Consider the following 23865-nt stretch of genomic DNA (forward strand, 5'->3'; position numbering starts at 1 on the left):
ATACCCAGAAACTCATGCTTAATTGGGATGACTGCTGCAACAGTCACAAACATATATAAGCGATCGTGATAAAGCTTGGCGATCGCATAAACCATATATAAAATGATTTGATAGTGGGTAATACTTATCTTCAAACAAAGCGACGTCATAATGATTATCATAGACTGAAGTGGCTGAAACCCAATCTTGTAATAAAATAAACTAGTTCAACCTTTTTCCTTCAGCGCTTTGAACAGTAACTAATACTGTTCTGAATCAAAGTTTTCAACCAAATGCTATTTGTGAGGCAGAAAATAGAAATTGAAACATAAAATCATGCACTGGTAATTATTCTAGAGTCTTCAGTATATGTGTACATTCTAAATCGTAACAACTTCACGCCCTCCTATAAAGGTACCGTCGGTTATTAGCATGACTTCCAGCTCAGTAATGCTTCAGTTTAAGATACAAGTTGACTGATAGAATACTTGGAGAAGTATGATCTATACGACAAAGAATCAGACACGAGGATCGACTGCCATAATTTGCCCACTAACTTTTCCGTTGAACTTTTATAAATTTTTATTTTTTATTTCGTGTTGCATTAATAATATAATAATTGCTGGTGTAGCAGCAATTAAAGAACATCTGACACATCATTAGCTCGTTTCGACTCACATGAATACGAAATCCGTTTGAATTTGGATTGAGTAAGTGAACTTGATTTATTTTTAACATATTTTAAGGATTACAAAACACAATTCAGTTTAAATTCTCTCACAACTTAAGACAGGAAAGCAAACTAAAATTATTTTTCCACCAAAGACAAGTTCTTGTGATTAACTTATTTCAGATCCAAAGCAGCTTGAAATAAAATTTGAGAAGTTTTTAGTGAAAAATATTTAAAGCAAAGGTAATAGAATTATTTTTCAGTAACATTGTGCCAGTTCAAATCAATGAGTTAGTATCAGATGGTTAGGGAACAAATAAGCCCCAAATTAAAGTTTTATTGAATAGGTAAGAGAGATGAACTATTATTCTCTTATTCTAGCCCCCAAATCTTTCTTTCCTTTCTTCTGTATAAAAAATAAGCACATCTTTGCCATAGTCATTGAACAGATACCATGTGGAATACCTGACTGAAAATAGATATGGAACGCATCAGCTTTGGTGACAAAATTCTGTAAAAGGCATAAAACTTCAAAATTGAGAGCTGGATGGAATTATATATCAATTTTCCACTGGCTTCAGCAACCTAGCAATATTGATACATATACATTCCTGTTATGTTCTCAAATGGATATATACTATGGAGGAGGAAAAACAGATATGATAAAATGACGTGACTTACACCTAAAATCAGTATACTTTTGTCAATTTTTCTCTGAATTTCTACATCACTATCACTGTCAGTAATTGCAAGTGAGAATATGGCAGAATAGCTTGTCATCATGATCCACATTTCAAGAGGATTTTAGGATGTGCTTAGCTCTTTTAGGACCAAGTCGGACAGGACCTGATGTTACCATGCCGTCCAGTTTAAAAGAATTCACAGCAGGATACCTTGAAGGATTTAGATTTTGTGCCTCACGCTGACAACACTTACTCCTAGCACTACCCATTTGTGGATCCAGTTCGGGTGCTCTTGTGTTCCGTTGCAATTCCACGCTTGACTTTTCACCAGTCAACCTAGTCACACTACAGAAGTTTTCTTGCACCTGTATATTCGGTAACTTGGTAGGTTTTCTGGAATCATCAAGATTAGCCACGGCTGTGGGTCTCTTCCTGGCATTCGTACACGGATGATGTTCATCCAACTTCAATCTGTCAGAGACATGGTTTATATTTCTGTTGCCACTATTTATGGTAGAAGGTGTAGCCGGAACATGTAAAGGTCGAACAATTGATGCTGGAGAAAGAGGAGTAGTCTGCATGGGACGCAAAGAAGTCAGATGATTAGAAGGGAAGCGAAGTTCAGGTGAATGATTCACGGATTGCGTAGTGAAATTATTTCCCCACAGATTTTGAGAAAAACTTTGACTACTTGTGCCTGAAAATTGCTGAGAGAAGGACCCTGGAAGCATTTCATCTGTTGAGCTTGACAACCACGATGGTGAACTTCTGTAAGGCCTTTCAAACCAAGATGTTTTGGTCTGTTCAGCGACAGTTGGCTGCAAGAAAGGAAATCCGAAGGCTGATTTGGTAACAAGGGGATTTTTATTCCCGTCGTTCAGCTCACCATTGTTTAAACTAGTGGAGTGTCTAAAATTGCCAGGAGTAGGTAGTACCACCGATTGAGAGCTCAATCCTAGAGGTTTAGCTCCATGTATAAATTGCTCTGGAAAATCGTCTGATGCCCCATTAAATACTGCATACAATGTAGACTTTGGAGTAACGGGATTGAAAAAAGAACTTGCATTTCTGTTGACTTCAACACTTCCATTTTGAGATACAGGATTCCTTTGCAGATCAATAAACTGTCGAGAAAATCCAGAGTCTGTACCGGGCATCAACATGGTGCTTTGTAGTGCTTGATTGCTTTGAATTTTGGCTGATTGCAATACACCGTCAGCAGATATTTGTAAAGGTGAACCAGATACCCAATCCTGCTTAGAACTTCTTCCCAACAAAGAGTGCTCCAAAGCTGCATATTCAGAATAATTCCTTCTTCTGGATTGCTCATCTGTCCAAACATCTCCGGCAAATTGTTGCATCTCTTGGCTGCTTCTACCAATTGGAACATCCTTACCCATCAACCTCATTGTTGGTTGGCTGGAAGTTAGTGAGATATGATCTGAACCTTCTTTCAGAGAAATCGCCCCATTTCCACTGTGATTCCGTACTTGGTCGGATTGATTCTTTTCAATGAATGCGTTTTTCTCAAGGTTCGGCTTTGAATTAAGAGGTGGGAGATAACTCGTATCTGAATTAGGTTGGTGGATATCTTCTCTCTCTCTACTTTGTAACTCAGTAACGAATAATCTGGTTGGATGGTGTGGAAATGGATTAAGACCATCTCTTGTAAATGTCTTCTGAACATGACTCTCATTTGCGCATAAATTTTCCAGGTTACCTTGGTGAAGAATATTGCTAATGGGTAAACCACTTAAAGAACCACGTACTGCAGTTGATGTCTCTGGCTGGTTCATCCCTAAGTTTACACTTGAACTGAAATTGATAAGCTCACCATGAGAATTGAGGGGCAAACCAAAAAAACTGGGATCCAAACAGGAATTTTTCACACCTCCTTTATCCCAGCCTGTAAAGGGGAATGAGTTATCAATCATATCTGCAGAAAACATGCGAGAAAACTGTCTGTCACCCGAGGCCTCATCACTATTATCATTATCTCCACAAGCTTGCAATGGAGATTCTGGTTTTTCATTTGCATTATATGAAGCAGAATAAGATGACGAAGGCTCCAGAAATGTCTTCGTATTGGCATTTGAATCAACAAAATCAACCTGGGGATCATCGAAATGGTCCAACTTTCCACTGTAGTCGAAAGATCCAAATTCACATGCTTGTGTATTTATACCAGACATCTGCTCTTCATGAACTGCAGAAAGAGGACCAGAAATTTCTGTATACGGAGAACAATGCAGGGTAGTTCTGTTGCTTCCACAAAAAAAGTGTGAATTATTATTGTCACAAACTGCCACCTTTGTCAACAATTCTGACTTCTCTTCTAAGTGATTTGACTTATCTTGATCAGTACATGGCTTCAAGCAGCTTTGTACGGTATCTTGTTCCAGAGTGTTAGAAAACTGTTTACTTTCAACTATAGGGCAAACCTCCTCCTCTCTCTTGTCTCTGTCTATATTAACATGAACATGGCCATAATTTCTATTTGGCTCCATACTCGCAGTTTCTTCATCACTTCCAGAGGATTTCTCCTTTACTACTGAAGAAGCCAGCGCATCTGAAGATATGTTGAACATGGCTTCATCAAATGAAGTTGTCTTTTTTGGACCAAGTATATCATCTTTACCAGAGAATTTAACATGTCTGTCAGAGGTTGGCTCTTCATCATTATAATGGCTTTTTTCAGGACCATTTCGAATGTTACTGACACCTGATGTCTTTCCAGAAACATGTTTAAAGTGGCTCTTAAGAATACTTCCATGAACAGGAGATATGGCCTTTTGTTGCTTTCCAACTGAGTCAAAAATTTTAACGTGTTGCTTCTTTTCTACCGATATACAATTTAAGCCCAATTTCTTTCTATCAATAGAAGGATCAACCCCATGTAGCGGAACCATTTTATTACCAACTGTACCTTGTAGTTTTCTGGAACTATTTGCTACATTTTGCACCATGCGCTCGTAAGCATCACCCTGATATAGACAAGAGTCGCAAAATTAACAAAATTGTGCATGTCCTATTATAATGGTATCTGAATAAGATGATTAAGTTTTGAAATACAAAATATGAAATACTTGTTGCCAAAGAGAATTCACTGAATATCTCCAATCCCATACAAAAACTAGAATATAATAATACATTCTGTAGCTTTTATCATTTTTTATGAAGGAGTTTCCAGCAATAAATAAAATGACACTGTCACCCTCCAAAGAAAATAATAATAATAAAAAGCACAATAGATTTGCTAACAAATTATATGCAATTTTTTATATCAGGATACAGCTATGCCAATGAATGAAAAAGAAAATAAATAAGATTACAACAGCATTTCATGCTTGTGATGTCAACAGGTCTGTTTCATAAACTGTCCATATACAACACCAGCATTTCATATACTCTTAACAATTCCAACCGGCAAATCAGAAAGGAGTTAAACAGTCCAGAACCATGATACCATTACTCGGAGCATTGGTTTTTCATTTTTTTTTTTCTAATTCTTAGTTTGTCCGTCATAAAATAGCTTTTGTAAAAGATTAAGGAAACTCGCTCATGCCTATACCTTGTGACTGCATAATATAAAAAGGCAGAGACATTTTCAGATGGAAATATGGTCAAGTAAAAGTAGATTTAATACGAAAGAACAATTCCATCATTGAAAAAATTTCAGGGAAACTACACAGCTATATTTCCAGCATTAATTATAAAATCATGATTCATACTTCTAGATAAACAAACACTTTGATTATTAAGTGGGAAAAAATCATTATATTGAATAAAAGACTCTAGTGTCATTTGAATAACAATTTAACTGGGATTTTAACTGCCCCGTCATTCACTTAGAAATATGTCAAAATGTCTGAAAATTGAAATCCGTTAAGATCAATTATAAAGTTCCTCCGTGTACCGCGAAAACTTCGAGTAGAAGCTTAGAAGATTGGAACAATTGAATTAAGACCTAAACTTTATCCTTATTTTATCATGATAAAAAATTACACGAGAACTTCAAAACAAAATTCTTGAATTCGATTCCATTAGTATCAAAATTCGGAAGACCGAAACATATAAATCTGTATATGTATATATAATAAATGTTTAGATCATATGTTTTAGTAGCCATATGATACACTTAAGTACTAGGGAAAACAACCCAACTTTTGTTACTAATACATCTCAGAAAATGCTCGTAGATTATCTGAGCTTTATATATTCTCGTACAAATACACTATCATTTTCTTAAGCTTTAACGATTCAATGTACATGAAATAACTAAAAATCAAAATCCAGTAACCATTTATAGGAATACCAACAAGAAGAATGCATGAAAACTTCAATTTAAAATCTCATTTATTAACAATAAAATAAATTAAAGTTTTTTATGTAGTAATCCTAAAATTGATTTTTCCTTTAGAAACAGAATGTTAAACAAACATTCAACAATTCGTACAAATATTAAAAAAAAAATCTAGGTGTAACTGAAAGCTGGGCCGTAAAAATAATTATATACTATAATACTAATAGTAAGATATTAAATATCCTATATTGTAAGACGAAAAAGTTTTCAGTTCAGTACCTTCGTAAGTTCCTTTTTTTTCATAATGGAGTACCCTTCTAAAGTTCTAATAACAAATTTTCTACCTTGGTTCCCGATTACACCTCATGTTAAGATAAACGAAAATTGTAATGATGAAACCCTATATTTTGTCACAAATTTTCTCCCTTGTACAATTCCACTTCGAGGAATCATGTAGGGAAACTTTTGTTTTGATGTCAAAAAAGATTATTTCTAAAACTAATATCCAAGAGAAAATTGTCCTTCTATCTAACAGCATATACATCCTTATCATTATTTATACGAAGCAGAAGCTAACGAAAAACACATGCATCGATGTAGAAAATATTGTTGACAAACAATTGTTACAGATTCGTAAATTAAAATGTCACCATGTTGTGTAAATTATTATTGTAAAATAGTTTTTATGATGATTTCCTAATTCGTTTAGAAAGGAATTTAAAGTACAGAGAATAATAAATCTTTTAAAATGAGAAGAGCCACAATTATAAAGAAGGTTAAATAAAATATTCCTAAAGTCACTTATTTTAATTTTATTAAAATTTAGGACATTAAGTAATACTTTTCTCTAAAATGAATTATATTAAAAGGGGAGGGATGGACAATTCAAAGTGAATGCATCAATCATGGTGCTTAAATACTTTTTTTTTAACATAAATATAAAACTGCTACGTAAAATTGTTCACTGCTGAAATACGCATATGATACACCTCTGCAGATCACATATCACCATTCCAAACATGAAATTCCCGTAGAATCTCAACGCCGAATCATAAAAAAATGACAGGCGGGGAAAAAATATTATGATTGTAGAACCAGAGTTCGAGAATATTTTGGAAAATAAAACATTTAATTAGATTAATCTAGATGTTATTCAAAACAATATCCTTAGATGCCATTATTATAGATATAATAAGGATAACATATATGTTTCATTACTTCCACTTTCAAATTTCGGCCACAATTACAATTAACCGACATTAGTTCCGGTCCTCTCATGGTTTTATATACTTCCTATAGGTTGGGTTCTGACACATTCACATTGGTTTGATTGGGTATCTCAAAACTGTCTGCACATAAATATGTACAAAACAACACTACTCACGAACTTTTATTGACCGATTACATCGAAGTTATTCTACCCAAAGACCAACAATTCTTGAATATGATCAGGTGTCTTACAAGAGAACAGATAGTCCAAAGCACTATACCATAAATTACCACCCTCTAGTTCACTAATACGTCACAAATATGCCCATGCGATATGAACTATATCAAACCAAGTCAGAGTATTCTTTTTCTGATGATACACGCCCATCTGGAGTTGCAAATGCAAACATTCATCAATCTAAATCACTATATATAAACTTCTGACACCCAATAAATGATCTAACAAATTCTGGACCTCTACTTGCAGATCTCCCACTAGCCAAAATACATCCAGCTGTAAGCTGTGTATAAACCTCCAAGTCCGAAAAACTAGCCACAAGAGATGAGAATCTGTTGATCTACCCATGGCCCATATGATAATTCCCCCCCCCCAAATTATTAGTTAATAGTGACGGGGCTAGAAAAATCCCTCATCATTAGGCTCACCTCTTCTACCTCGTAACCCATGAGTGGCCCCTTCTAGCTAGGGTACCTTGTACTGATTATACACACCACAAACACACATACACCTTACAGCTGGAGCAACATTCTTGCAGTCTTCACCACCATCTGAATTCCTTCCGCTCACGAAGGCACTTGTCTTAATTTTCGTTTTTCATAACTCCCCTTTCCCAACTTTTACTTGCCGCGTATTTCGCTGAAGTACTAAATTAAAAAAACACAAACTCACTTTCGACGACAAATGTCAAGCTCTCTCTTATCAGCTTTTTCAGCGGTAATTTTATGCAGAAAAAGCAAGATATAGAGTAAGCAAAAGCATAATCGCATGGCATAAGCAACTACATCTACACAAAATCTACAGTGTTGGGTAATATTTTATGCGCAAATTTCAGGGATTCTGCCCGGAATTAACTGCAAATCGCGGAAACACAGCAAATAACGAAAGACTGAGTTGTATTTTATGAGACACAGTCTACATACCTTCCTCCCAGTTGGTCCATTGTTGAAGACATTACTCTTTTTCTTCTTCTTCTTGCTCAGAACCGTCTTCTTCTCATTGTTTACGAATAACACGCCACTCTCACCGTACTTCTCCACCTTGCTTTTCTTCTTCTTCGCCTTCTTCATCTTTTTCTTTTTCCTATTCTTGTTCGTACTCTTCCTATTCTTAATTACCGAAACAACTGGAGCAGCCGTAGAAGCGGAAGGAGCAGGAGCACAAGCTGAATCCTCACAGCGATAATCGGATTTCTCTTCGTTTTCCTTAACCTGAATCCCTTTGCTTTTGCCTGCTTCGATCGGCGGTGCGACCGTGAGAATCTCCGCGATCGAACGCTTCTTCGGAGCCTTAGGTTTGGACTTGCAATTAACGGTCCTTCTCATCTGCCGTCGTTCCTCCCTAACGGCCTGCGCCAAACAACCGTCGATGTGCGCGTTCACCGCCGTTACGGTGGCTGCGTTAAAATCGCGGCAAACAGGACACACCATCTCCAACTTCTCCTCCTCCTCTTCGGCGGAATCTCTTCGGTCCGATTTCGACGACTCGCCACTTCCGCGCGTGGATCTCAGCGCCTCGAGGCGCCGAGAGAGCCACTCGAACTTAGAAACGGTATTCGAAACCTCGTCCGCCACATCCTCTCGGAACGGCCAGAACTTCAACACGCTCTCGATTTGCGGTGGCGGCGGCTGCAGCTGTGGTGGCTGTTGTTGCTGCTGCTCTTCTACCTTGAAAATCTCCGCTATGGAACGCTTCTTCGGCGCCTTCGACTTCGATATAGAGGAGGACGACGACGACTTCAAATTCATTATCCTCATGTGGCGACGTTGCTCCTCTCTCACCGTCTGCGCGAGGCATCCGTCGATGTGCGCATTCACGGCCGTGAGCGTAGCAGCGTTAAATTCGCGGCAAACTGGACAAACCATCTCCAATTTCTCATCCTCGTTGTTGTAATCGGCAGCGTGAGAAGGAGGCGCAGATTCTTCGGAGTCCTCTTCGCTGCAATCCGCGTCACCCTCGTCATCGGTTCCAGAAACTTCCTCAGGCGAAGGCGGATCGTCCTGATTTTGCGTGTGGTCGTTTAAATCGTCGGATCTAGGGCACAGCGTCATCGGAGGAAGCCAGGACTGAAGCTCCTCACGCGATGCGTCACGTGAGACAGTGGATGAAAACGGCCAGCACTTGAAAACATCGACCGACCTCATCTTAGTTGTGTAGTCCCTGCAACACCGAATCCAAAGCAATAACAAAGCTCACTACAATATATAAGTAAAAATAAACAAAATCAAGAAAACAGAACACTGGTTATTAGATAGAGATACCTTATGGAGAATCTATCAAACGTAGCCGCCATGATCAGTGACCAGAGAGAGTTCCTCTACGAAGAAGAAGAAGAAAGAGAAGCGAAGAACATATTATTATGATTAGATGAGAGAGGAGAGAGAGAGAGAGGGTAAAGAGTAATTAACCTTTTGCTAGGGAAGAAGGAGGAATGGAAGAGTGTGTGTGTTGTGTGTAGCTGTCTGTTTGCTTTTCCCTAATTTATGACTGAAAGGGACGTATGAGAGAGAGGGAGGGCTCTAAAGTGACGACAGATACAGAGGAAGCGAAGGTGAAAGAATATTTTATTAATTATTAATTAACACTCCTAATAATAATAATAATAATAGTATTATTATTATTAATCTTATGATTAATGTTTAACGTTGGTGCTTGTTAAATATTTTATTATTGCTAATCAACTCTTTCCCTTTGTTTTTTTTTTCATTCCATGCATGTTTTTTTCATCATTGAATTAATTAGGTCATGTGTTGGTGCCTTGCTGGTTCCTAATGTATTTTAGTTTTATTTTAATCTATGTTAATGATAGTATAATTAAAGGGGATGTGTGTATTGTATAATGAGCATATAATAGTATATATAGGGTATGGTATTTGTTAAATGTTAATGCTAGATTTGTTGTATGATCTGTTGTGTTATATGGCCACGCTCGTGTACTCACTCGTATGAAACAAAGATTCTGCTGTAAGAGCACAGACAAACCACCATATGCTATCACCCACTACCTGTCCACGCGCTTTTTACCTTCATTCCATCATGTTTTCTTTTCTGGTTTTTGAGGTTCACTTAAATAATATGAAATAAATAAATAAATAATAAAAATAAATTGATATTCCAAGTGAGTAAAAAGAAAATGACATAAATACGATAAATAAGAAGATAAAACGTAGTAGATTAATAAAAGTTAATTTGTTGAAGATTAATGAAATAAGGTGAAAATAAATTAAAACATAAATCTTTTTGAACAGGACAAGGATAATAAATGTTACATGGTTAATTTTGCATGTTCACATGATAAATGTTGTATATTAATGTGTTACCAGTTGATTTTGAAAAGTAAATCAATCTACCCTGACTGTAAAGTTGTTTGTCTTCTCTAAATAACAAGAGAATTTGCATTGTCACGTCATTCCACTGAGTAATTATATCCTACACCTACAAAACATTTTCTCTTTTATTATTTTCAAGCATCCATATTATCACTTATGTGTTATAATATATATATATATATATATATATATATATATATAACATATTTTTTTAATCTTTAAATTTTGACATATAATTAAAAATTGTCTTTGTAATAAATTTTATATACATTTTCATCACCAAATTTTAAAAATTAACAAATATAATATTTTTAATAAAAAAATAATATTTATTTACTTTTTAAGTTTAAGACTAAAATATATTTAAATTTAAAATAAAAACAAATTCTGAATTCTTAAACTATAGTAATTGAAAAAAATACTTAGTTGAGTCCATAACAAAGCAAATGTGTTTTTCTTATTGACTATGTTTTTTCTTTTATATATTATTGAAATAATGATTCTTAATGGTACAATCAAGTATCATGAAATCTATTATAGATTAGTTATTTTTAATGAAAACTTATGTTATTTATTGTATGTGTATATTATGAAAGAGTGAAGTGTTTATTTTACAATTAATTAACCTAACTCTTTTTAAATATTTTTCTCATGTAAGGATCATTTTAGAATGAAACTATAAATTATATTATTTGGACGCTTCTGAACCAAAATTGAACACGTTGTTTGCTTCAAATGCACAAAAAACTTTCGAACAATAAAATTTGTGTGTAGTCTCTCAAAACTATGTAAAAATTTAGCATTGTCACATCACTGTGCTTTCATTCTCTCACTGCTCAATTATTAACATAATTAAATGCTAAAATAAAATAAAATAATATTATTTTAACTATGCTACAAGTTTTTTTATAAATTTAAATATTTTTAAATTACTATTTATTGAAAAGTATTTTTAAATGTGTAAAATTTTATATTTTTAGTTAAATTTTTGTAATTTTTCTTTTTAAACTGAATTATATAACTATTCTTTTATTTATTATTTATATATATTAAAATAATATAAAATTATATAATTAATTTAAACCAATAGTACAATTAATATAAAAAACAAATAATCATTGTATTAATTTAATAAAGAAATTATTGAATAACAAAATGATCATACTATTTAACAATTTTTATAACATCACACTAAGGCTTTGTTCTTTTGGAATTAATTGGGGTGATGATTTGGGGGAGATGATTTGGGTGGATTTGAGAGTAATTTTGTAGTTATTTTTTTTAGTGGATTTCTGGGTAATTGAGAGTGGATTTGGAACTAAAGTTTGTGAGAATTAGTGTAGGATTTGATTGATGTGATAGATTTAAAAAAATAGTTTAATTGGTAAAAGTAAAAGATTACCAAAATGCCCCTACTTATAATATAACATGCCCCCATAGCCCTCTAACCGGTTACCCGTTTGCGTAACCGATTACACATGTGCCAGCCAAATGAACATAGCGCTGTAACCGGTTACGACTTTGCTGTAACAGGTTACGCCACCCTCTTCCTACTGTTCATCATCTTCTGCGGCTCTCACACACGCGGATTCAGCTGCTTCTTCATGCCATCAACACTACACAACGTCATTCTTCCTCTCAGTCTACAAACCTGCAAAATCAAAACCAAAACCAATGGTTGCACATACATCAAAATACGTTGCACATAAATCATGTAATAAGTGGAGGGCACACATGACTTTTCCGTAACAATCCGCGCAAATCTCATTCGTTTATGTGAGTGACGAAAATCGACTGCATCCCGCAAATTCATCGTCGTTGATTCCTTCTTATCCGCTCAAACGAACAGCACAACGTAATCTATTTCTCGCTTGCAAATTCGCATAAACAGTAAAATCTGTTCATGCAAACACAGCGTAAGAAATATTTATTAAAAATATTAGATGTTATCACTATTGATCTAGATAATAACTATAATTCTTTGATATCTAACATATTTGATCAAAATATTAAAACTACTTATTATATTACATTAATAACATGATGATGATAAAATTTTTTATATTAAATACAAAATGTTATGTTTTTAATAATTTAATAATCCCGTCAATTTATAAAAAGAACTAATAAAAATTTAATTGAACAATATAAACATTTTAAATACTTAATTGACAAAAAATATTAAAAAATTAATTAAAAATTGACATTTAAAATTTGAAATACATAAATAAATATGTTATTTCAAAAAATTTACGTGAAAAATGATATAAAAAAGAAATCAAAGGTTCTTCTAATTTATAATAGTACATAATGTAATAAAAATAAGGACAAAATAGACAAATAAAAAAACGGAGAGATTAATATAATGATGCTGCTGTTTAATTTTATTATTATTTTTCAACTATGCAGGTGTGTTGAAGTGACAGTAGATGGACATGGAAGGAGAAGAAGCGCGTGAGAATGACGCGGTATGTGGCGTGTGATCGTGGTTAGAATATGAGACGGGTCCACTAAAACACACGCACAGTTACAGCACGCATCATTTTGACTTTAGGAGGTTTTTGTTATTTAAACTTTAAAGTAACGTACGCTGCAAATTACCAACTTCTCCATCGCACCATCTTTATCTTTTATCTTAATATACATAATTAACAAAAACATCATACATCAAATTATACATACTTCTGTTAAACTACTATTCTTATATACTCCTATATTATGTTCGTTCAGAATAAATGAGTTAATTAAATATATTATATCAGCTAAAATTTAAGCAAAATTTGTGAAAATTAAAAATTAATGTTTTTTAATACAAACATTGAAGATCTTTTTACAGTAATATGTTTATTATTTATTAACAACATGCATGAGAAACTTTTAAGTCTATTTAAAAGTTATATCTTATGACATTACTTTGTGAAAAATATAAAAGAAAATAACATTTGATTTTAATATGGAAGAAATATACGTTCTAACAATGTATTTACAATTTTCCCCTATAACTAAATTCTTCAAATCATATTTAAAACGAGAAACCATACATACTAATAATTAATTTAATCTTAATCAATCATACAAAAAAATCCTGTCTCAGAATTTTATTTCTATTATGGACATGCATTATTAGCACAGAGAGTCTCGTGTTACTACTATTATTGTATATGGTACTGTTATATCATTCAATAAGATTAATGTGTATATATATAGTTAATAATATTGTATTATTAGTATGAATACTTTTTATTTTATGTAATAAGAAGGTATGAAAAAAAAACTTTTTATGATTTTGAAGATATATTCTCCTTTAATTTTATTGATAATTATTGTAATAAAAAAAGTTAATAGTAATGGAAGTCATGTTACAGTTAGTCCAATTTATTTTAATTGATTGAGTACAAGTAATTAATATATATTATCATTCAGTTATAAATTACCATGTATTAACAATATAAAAAATATACTTTTATTTATAATACGTATAAGATACATTTATTAGTTTTTATATATATAATTTTTAGGTTATAATAGTGTAGTGGATTAAAAATAGAAAAAATGAAAATTAGAATATAATTACTGTGAAGAAAATGGGTTGGAGATGTGGCACAATGATGGAGGAAGTGACTGAAAATAACATAGATGCATGCGATCAAACAAAACGACAACAACGTAGGACCCACCCACTAATCATAATTCTATTCTTGTCGTTTAGTGCACACATTATTCTCTCACCCTTTCTCTTTCTCTAGTATTTTCTAATCTAATCTCACACTTTGGTTTCCTTTCCTTTGCATCATGCTTTCTAATTCCAATTCCAATTTTCAGCTCTTATCTTACCTCTCTCTTTCTCTGTTTCTGTCTCTCTTCACTCTCAATCTTCCTCCTCAAAGCTCTCTATATTTAGGTATGTGCATATAATACTAATATTTAAATTTCTAGGTTGCAAGGTCTTACATTTTCGATTTTATGTTTTTCTATTTCTTTACCATAATAAGATTATTGATATGATAATATATATTAGTTCTTAATTTTTGTTATGATACCTGCTGCCCCCAATCCATAATCAAGGGATCATTCTGCTGTTTCTGTAAGGAAAAATAAATATAATTTAATATTCTGATGGAGTATGGACTTGGTGATAAAAAAATATGGATTTGCAGTTCTAGCTCAGCACTTTTTCTTTTTCTTTTTTCTGGAAGGGGTTTTATTTTATTTTTGAGGGGGAGGGAGTGAGTAACACACTGTGATTCACTGATTTTCACTCCTAAAATGAGCAAAGAAGGTGTCAGGTCAGGTGATTTTGTTGAACTTTATTTTATTTTTTCAGTTCAACCTGGTTTTGGATATTTGTTTGAGATTTTCTTTCTCTGAGGGTGTTTTATTGGTCTCTGTGATGATAGATTGATGAACAGGTTGAAGGGCATGTTTTTGTGAAAGTCACTTCCTGTTTGTTTCCTTATTCTGGTGAAGAAGTTGGAGGAGATTGATATTAACATCACACAGCTTTTGAAGGATGGTGAAACAGAATCTACAGTCCAAGCACTGTTAATTGAAGTCCCCCCAATCAAATAAATAACTGCAACACAAAATTACTGCTAGAAGGTAACAATAAATTCCAACAATGCCTCCATCACCAATATGGGAACATTCTACTGAAATAGTTTTCTAAACGAGGATAGAGAATTGATAGCGACACGTTTCATATTATTGGTTAAAGTTTATAAAATCTAGAGAGAGAGACTAACTAAATAGAAAGTTTGATTAACTAAATTTTCTGATTTCCAATAAATTTGAATCAATCATAAACAATATATGCCAGTAGTATTATACATCATAAGTGTGCTTCTGATAGGAAAATGAAATTAAAAATGATTGGCATTTTGAAGGAATGCTAGAGTCTTTCTGAATTATCTCTATGAAAAAATACCTTGCAAAATTACTGATTGTTGGATATGGGCACAAAATGTTTGTTTGGATTCACTTTGAATCATGAAAAATCACATTGGAATACTAGTTAAGATGATAAATATTTAAGTTTGGTTTTGATGTTGAAAAATTAAGTTGAGTTGAAACAACTTTTACATTGGGCATGGAATTTTACGGTTAACTTGCTTTTAGAATGCAACATCTATTTGTACATCTATGTGATTGGGAGTATTCCAATATGGAATCCACCTTGATGTTAGAGTCTGCTTTTAAACTACAAACAGCATTTGGGAGACTTAAAGAAACCAGTGAGAACTATTTGCTTGTGTTTTAGGAGGAAAATGTTGGTAAAAGGATCCTCCAGAGCTAGTTAGTGATGACATTAAAATTCATGCCCATGGATAACAAAATGAAATGAAACATGTCAAATATTATGGGGAAGTTTAGTTAAGATATTTTTTGGTGAAAGAAACATAAAACACATTGTCTGTGTCTGTGCTTTTACTGTGAGGAAGCTCAAGAACTGAACACTTCAGAGATTCAGTTCCTCATGCTAAGAATTATGGGACCTTCAAGGATATTGCTGAATTAATGAGTGGGGAATATATATTTGAGAAAAAGAAAAGAAAATGAAATCAATTTGACTGAAGCAAAATATTATCTTTACATTGGAATTTCTTAATTTTTGTGCCAATTCCCATGCCGTACGGTGACTTTTAATCCACCTCTGTAGATGCATGTATATAGAAAATTACCATGGAGTCTAATCAATGAGGGTGTAAGTGCTTGTTTGTGCTTAAAACTAGTAATCTGTGTATATCACTGTCAAGAGCTATATATGGAGAGACAAGCTGGTGGATGAAATTGATCATGGTAATATCATAACACTTAAATTAGTTCATTCTTCAACAAAATCAATATGTTGGAAAGAACACAGCCAGCTTTCTGGATCTGGAAATTTGGCCATGCAACTACTCTTTAAACATACTGTATGTGTTTTCACAGTTATGCAATTATGTCTTGTTTGGTACACTTTACGAAATATACTGTGATTATTTAGAAAAGAGAAATGATACTTTATACACAACTTTTTTACCTCTAACATTATCCTTTCTTATTTTTATATTTTTAAAAAATACAAAAATTTCACTCTTTTATTATCATTTCATTCTTATAATTTCATTCTTGTAATATGTATCAAATGTGAGTCATTCTACTACTACTTTTTAGCAAATGTGGGTGTTTCTGGCTGCTATTTTCATTAAGGAAAATGTTTTTTTTACAACACTAAATACACCACTTGACAACTACTTTTAGGATATTTTGGTCATTAAAAATGTTAATTTTTGTATTTATAAAGAAAGACAAAGATTAAAGGATAAAATAATAGACGTTTAGTGTGTGTAAAAATTTTGTTGGGTGTCAAAATAATACTATTTTTTATTAACATCTCATTGGAGGTTGGTTGGTTTTGATAGGGTGGGATTATTAATGTTATAATGTGTAACATTTAAACCAATTATAGATTTCAGTGTTAAGGCATGTTTGGAAACACACTAGATAAATGAGATCAGTTTTTCGAACTTTTTCTATTATAATTGAAAGTATAGATTTCTAAAAACTCCTCTAGCCTTGTATCCAAATAGTGTTATTAGTAACATAATAATACTTCATGCTGTTTGGTGTTGCTGCTGCTGCCTTTAATTACATAGATTTTAAACCTCCTGTTGATTAATTAGGATTTTTTAACTTCGGTAGTTAGATTTTATGTTTGTAGCTCACTTAGAACTGCTACAAATATGTTGGGTCAACTTACTGATAATACTGCTATTGGGTATCATAACACATTGTTATGACCCAGTCAAGTCATTAATCTTTTGTATATGTACTTTTGTGAATTCACATTATATTTTGAGAACACAGTCTATAGATTGATATTCAATATAAAAAGGTCAAGGTGTGTCAGAAAACTTTTACCACAATAGAAGCCATACTATAACGATGGTTTTTTATCGATTCACAATTTTTTTTTACACTGACCCATAAAACTTTAAAAAGTTACCACAGATCATCATGCTTGGGAGCAATGATACTGATTATGAAATTAATCTTAGCATAAATTTTCCTTTAAAATGGTTACCATTACTTCAGTAACCTTGGAGCTAGGCAACAAAACTCTTTATTTCACAAATCTTTTCAAAATCTCAAATTCTTGGTTTAAATAAAGTAATTTTCACCCATGATATATGCATTTGTTGATCCATGGAAATTGTTGTTATTTAATTTAAGTTTCTTTTGAGTTAAAAATATTACTCCTAATTATTTATTTATGTGGTCCTTCTAGTTATACCTATTTACTAAGTTGAAAATACCCTATATTTTTGCCTTCAGAACCTTTTAGTAATAACAAGTGATTGCAATAAAACTTTCAGGATATTCTTTGGTCTATCTGAGTTCTAAACGCCAGTAAAATATAGTTTTTAGCATCTTATTGTACTATTGACTTTTAACACTTGGCAAAATGAAAATCTGAACACTTTCTGTATTGTATCAGATTTTAGAACTTTATTTAAACTCTTTATTTTATGAATCTAGAGAATGATAACAGGTGTTTAGAATTGGCCTTCATCAAACCTTAGTTAAAAACGAGATAAATTAGTCATGGCACGTTACAAAACGAACATCTATATATTGATCTCTTGAAAAGAAACATCATAGTTTTCTACAATAAACCATCTTTGAAAAAGGAAAAAAAAAAAAAAAAAGAGTGTATTTGCACGTTACAACATACTAGTTGATAAGAAACAGATTCATATTTACAAAGACAAAATCGATTCACCTTGTTGTTTATGTTAGTACTTCATTGGTGAGTAGTTTATAAATAGTTCTGCAAAAGTTTTTAAAGTTTTCTCTGTTTATGAGTACCTGATACCAATCTCACCTAAACTTTTATCTAAAAAAAATGGACTAATCTCAAGTAATAAAAGATGAAAAAGGGTATTTATCTTCCCTACAAAAAGAAGATGAAAAAAAGTAAAAGGGGGACAAAAGTTACTGTGCTAAAACAGCTCCCAAAATGGCACGCAAGTATGTAAGCTAAAATGGACCTACAGACAACAAGGTTCCCTTTTCTTTTCCTTCTTTTCACCGTACATCTCTCTCTTCTTTCTCTTTACTTTTCTTCCACAAAAACAGTAATTTTGTATACATTTACTTTAGTATTTTCACATTTTTTCGATTTTTTATTTTTTAAAAATACAAAAAATTAACTTTTATTAAAATTATTTTACTTCTATAATGATTGTCAAATGGTAGTCAAGCAAGTGTTAAAAACCTTTTTCCTTCATGTTTAACATTGAGTGATGATCACATGATAACATGTTTAATAACAATTTCCACAAACAACAAATGAGGCCCCAAAACCGAAGAAAAGAAGTGAGATAAATATATTATCTTCGATATTTGTCTCAGTTCTCAACCTACACATTCCATTCACTTCTTCACTCTTCTCTTAAGTTTTTTTCCAAGCCAGCTTCTGCTGTCTGGTGCACAAATGGCTAATGAACATCATTGAGAACAAGATTATAATATGTTAACAGTGATCAGTGCAAGACTTTTTTACACTGGATGTGATTTGATCTTTGTTTACTATAAAATTAAAAGCTGTTAACTTTTGTAGGAGTTAGTTTCAAAAAGTTGTTTAAAATGATGTGAAACTAGTTCATATAGGGTGAAGATCAGTGTGTTGAAATTAAATTATTAATTTCTCTCAAAAGTGGTGGCATTGTTTTTCTACTACCAAGTTATTCTTTTGATTAGTTGTCTGTCTGGTGATCGCTTTCAGGTTTACTGTTTGCAAATTCAGATCGTACTGATGCAGAATGAATATATGGTTGTAACATGCAATGGTGTCAGTTGTGTGTGTTGTTCATTGCAGCTGTTAATCCTACGTGTGAAAATTAAGAATGAAGGTAACGTTGGTATGTATGACAATGATTGGTGTTTCAGAAACGTGACACCGTTAAAATTGTAGCATAGAATAAGAGGGAATTTTTCTTTCCAATTCTCTTTCATCTTATTTCTACATACTTCATTTTTTTCCTAACTCTTCTTTTTCATTTCACTGATCAATCATCCTAAAATAGTGAAGTGTAAATTTATGTTTGTTCTTTTCTTTCAATGCCTAAATGGTGTGTGTGTGTCTATATATATATATATATATATATATATATATATATTGTACACAAATTATATTCTAATTATATTCTAAGATTACATTATTGACAACATAATAATTCATTTTTGAAAAAAAAAATGTTGTTCCCTAGATAGTGGATGCCAATTATTGAGAAAGTTAATTCAAATGGTAATCAAAGTGTTGAACTGTGTTTCTGTGGGGGATACTGCTGATAATTTCTTTGTTAATTTTGTAGTATTCAAAAGCTACTTTCAATTCGATTCATTCACAATTTGGCATAGTTAGAAACCATTTTTTTTAATATTCAAATTCATTTGAGGAGGATCAACTCATCTATGACTCATACCAAAAAAAACAATAAAGAATAGGTGTATAATGTACTAGATTATGAAAAAACCAAAATAGATCAATAATTAATGAGTAATAAATTCTTTTTTAACAGAGTAATTCTCAATTCTATTTAGAACAATAAGTCGAAGTGTACATGGGTTGACAATTGAGAATAATGTAGATTAATGGTTATATGTTGTAGAGTATTTTAGATTTTCTCTTGATTTTTTCTTTAAATGAGATGAAGAAAAAGAAACAAGAATAATGTACGTAATTCCTTTATATAATCTATATCGATTATTTTTTCTTTAGATTTTAATATTTTAATTTGGTTTTTCAATAAATTAAAATTTATTTATGATCATGATAAATCTTTCATAACATATATATTTTTAGTCATAATTAAATTTAATTAATTAGATCATTCTAATAATTTGGCTAACCAAATGTAATGATTTTAACATAGTTAATTATTTGTTTTATATATATATATATATATATATATATATATATATATATATATATATATATATATATATCATAAAATGTGTTACACTTTATAAGTTAAAAAGTGTCATTATATGTTGTGAGTATATTCAAAAGATCTTGTTGAATGATTACATCCACATTTAGAACCAAAATAGTTTTCATTGCGTCAATCGCAATTACACCTAACAACGATCACTAATGCTAACTGAACTAAGATTCACTATAAAAATGTGTAGCATGAAAATTAAGTGAAAGTAATTTGTACACGTCTATTTTTAACTCGTCATTACTTTGTCTCAATGAAACCAATATAATAACTTTAATAAATAGAGTTTAACTTTTTAATAATAAATCATATATTTATAAAACTAAATATGTCCAAAAGAAAATTTATGCATACATGAAATCAAACACACAAAAGTGATTAACTTTGATAACTCTCCAAATTTGTACATTCTTCTGTGTTTAGGAGTCTTTCTTAACTTCTTTTAGTTTTTAATTGGGTAGAATTAGGTTAGTTTTAGGTTTTTCTATTAATTCTTTAGTTTTATAGAATTTTAGTTAAAAATAGGTTTTTAGGTGTAATTTTTAGTTTTTTGTTAATTAGTAGGAAAATATTTTTTTTTGGAAAATCTTCTAATAAAAGTTTTGTTTTTCTTAATTAGGTTTAATGTTTCTTTAGTTGTAAAATTTACCTTTCTTTTGTTTTAATTGCTGATTGGTCCCTTTTTCATAATTGGATTTCAAATTTCAGATTGGATCGTGTTTTGGGCTGCTGCTGCCACCATGGGATTAATTGAAAAGCACATTCTGAGCCACTGCAACGCTACTGGTCTGATGCAAAAGACTGGAAATTGGGCCGTTGTTACTGAAATAAGTTGGGTCGATGCTGCCACGCTATGAAGGGTGTTGCTCCTTCCACCATCACCCCTTTTCCCTCCACCTCCCCACAAAATTTTTAATGACAAAATTACCCTTTAATATTTAACCATTTTACTTTTAACCTTACATCATTCCTCACTTTCACTCTCGCGCAGCCCCACCCCACCCCAACTTTCTCTCACTTTGTCTCTCTTTGAGATCCGTTTCTTCTCACCCCAACTCTCCCTTACTCTCCGGGGTGCGGTGGTGTGGCGGTGGGTACAGTGGTGGTTCGTTGGTAGTGACTGGTGCATGCAGATCTTCGTTGGTCTACCCTCAGGTTGGTTTTCTTTAACCTATGTGCCCCGGTGCTCTCGAATTGTATAGTTGCGACCTCCTCCCATCGCATCACATCACACAATCAAACCAAAGGATATGTAAGATACAATATGGATAAGGTGTTCTCCTCAGTCGACAAAATCTTTGATCACTTCTGGCCATCGCCGCCGACCCCATCTCCGCCACCGATAAGGCTTCCAAGATGAGTCGCAACGCCTCCGAGTGGGCCTTCAATTGCTTCATCCAGAAAGCTCCCGCTAACGCCATTGTTACTACTCGCATTTTCCTTCGCAATTCCACCGTTAGTCGTCGTCGGACCGCCTTCTTCACGCAAGATGTTTGGCACACAGCGCTGTCGTCGCCCGTCGCGTGATCTCCACCATCCTTAGCGGCCACCGCTCCATCTATTCTGGCGCCTTCCATTCCCTCCATCGTATCTCTCTGTCACTTGTAAATCCTGGAAGAGGATAACCACCAACCCCGTGCCTGGATGAATCTCATCTACAAGTTGATTAAAAATGTAATCTTTCGGAAGGCCGTAATCATCATCAAATGCAAAGTATACTCTTTCTCCAACTCACTTCATATTAATTCATATGAAGGAACCGTCTGCAACTGATAACAAAGGTAAGCTCCCAAGGAACTCCTTCTCCAATCTGCGGGGAAGACCCAATTCAGAGTAGTGCCTCCATCTCCTTTGCAACGTACACAATGGAGATACTTACCCCTGCAAAGGCTTCAACTTCTGTTTCACCTTCCATCAAAGTTATTATTTTAATATATTTTGGTCAAAGAGAGAAAGAGATTTAAGGTTAAAAGTAAAATGGTTAAAAATTAAAGGATAATTTTGTCATTAAAAATTTTATGGAGAGGTGGAGGGAGAAAGGGTGGTGGTGGAGGGAGCAACACCCTACTATGAGTTGTGCTCTGTTGCATTTCAAGATTAGGCCGCTGGGCTGAGTACCCTTAAGTGATGCGGTGCGTTTTGGATAAGCAAGCTGCACTCTGAAGGGTTCATCTTTGGAGCACGTCATTTGGAAGAAAAGAAGAAAAACACCTTTTCGAGCTAAGCTAGGGCTCCTGTGTGTGAAGAAGAGAGAAGACGAAGTTGCGCATCATCTGACTAGAGCTGACCAGAGCTGATCAGTGGAGCTCGTGAGGGAAGAATGAGGACCATCCAATTGAGATTTGGAAAGGGTCGAGGAGAAGCTTGTAGCGAGCAAGGTTCCTATCCTTCTCTTTCATTTTCTCTTTTCTTTTCTTCTTCGACCCTATATAAAGGGGCTTCCACCATGTAACATAGACACACTTCCAGACGCTACAGTTTTACACTCTCTAGAGTTAGGGTTTTTTTACACGCTTTCTATAGAGTAGGTTTTCGTTTTTCTTGCTTTTGGAGCGCACACTCATAGTGGTGACAGCCCGTGGTGGCTTCGATTGCGCGTTTTGTTCGGTACCTTCCCTTGTACTTTTAATTTCTTGTTAATAAAAGTTGTTTTTCATTATGTGTTTATGTTTTGAGCTTTGTGATTCTGAGTTCGATTTTCTTTGCAATGTTTATGCGTTCTTGTGTGATTATGTAATTGTGTTTCTTGTTTTTCATTGAAAATTCATTTGGACTCTGTAAGTCTGCATTTCTATGATTCCTTTGGGAATTATACGACCTCGAGGTGGGCGTACATTTTCGAGATGTCTTCTCGAGTCAGAGATGAGTTCAATGCATAAAAATTCATCCAGATTTATGTTTCTATTATTTTCTTTTTAGTGTATATCAGATTTAGATTTGCATTGATTGAGAATGAGTGGAAATTACCATTGTAAGTTCTGAAATATGAACTATAAGACCCTGTGATGGGCTTACTTTAGTCAGAATGTCTTTCTGACTGTAATTGAAACTTTATCCTCAATCATTTGCACATTTAAATTATGTTTATGAATTTTAGATTGATGAATAGGCAAATGAACATTGGTTGGACAAATTAGTGGAAAGAGTCAAATTAAGTTCTGAAATATGACCTAGAATACCTTGTATTGGGATTCAACTTCCCAGGATGTCTTCCTGAGAACTCTAAGCACTCTTTTATTCGCTCCAATGTACATTCACCTATGAAATCAATTATGTTTTGAGATTGTTATCTTGCTTTTGATTAATTAGAATTCAGTTATTGATTTTTTTACTTTGTTTCAATTCTAAATTATGTTTTTAGTTGCTTTCTAATGTTGTTTTGGATTAATTTTGTTTAGAGTATGATTAGATGTACATATTAGGTTCTTTATCTCACATTGTTGATTTTGAATTGATGTTTAGTTTAGG

The 23865-nt window shown here is 33.0% G+C and overlaps 1 protein-coding gene and 1 long non-coding RNA gene across 4 annotated transcripts; one reads left to right on the top strand and one right to left on the bottom strand.

Annotated features, from left to right (window-relative positions):
• Window positions 1–864: 864 nt before the first annotated feature.
• Window positions 865–9529, bottom strand: LOC124832903 (uncharacterized). 3 transcript variants are annotated; one of them, XR_015781095.1, is made up of 4 exons: window positions 9344–9529; window positions 8006–9242; window positions 1331–4316; window positions 865–1118 (listed from the first exon to the last, which is right to left on the bottom strand). XR_015781095.1 is itself a non-coding variant. In XM_088095583.1 (3 exons), the coding sequence occupies exons 1-3, from the start codon at window positions 9373–9375 to the stop codon at window positions 1443–1445; spliced, it is 4143 nt and encodes a 1380-aa protein (XP_087951709.1). In that variant the 5' UTR covers window positions 9376–9529; the 3' UTR covers window positions 969–1442. The 3 variants fall into 3 exon arrangements, 1 of the variants encoding a protein (XP_087951709.1); XR_015781089.1 differs by having other exon boundaries at window positions 969–1234; XM_088095583.1 differs by having other exon boundaries at window positions 969–4316.
• Window positions 9530–14164: 4635 nt separating this feature from the next.
• On the top strand, window positions 14165–19397 carry LOC124822203 (uncharacterized). Its single transcript, XR_007027526.2, has 3 exons — window positions 14165–14312; window positions 14809–15010; window positions 19179–19397. It is a non-coding gene; the product is annotated as an uncharacterized LOC124822203 (long non-coding RNA).
• Window positions 19398–23865: the final 4468 nt, after the last annotated feature.

This window comes from Vigna umbellata, chromosome 1 (assembly GCF_029865625.1).
Source record: "Vigna umbellata cultivar VRB3 chromosome 1, Vumbellata_1.0, whole genome shotgun sequence".
Classification (NCBI taxonomy): Eukaryota; Viridiplantae; Streptophyta; class Magnoliopsida; order Fabales; family Fabaceae; genus Vigna; species Vigna umbellata.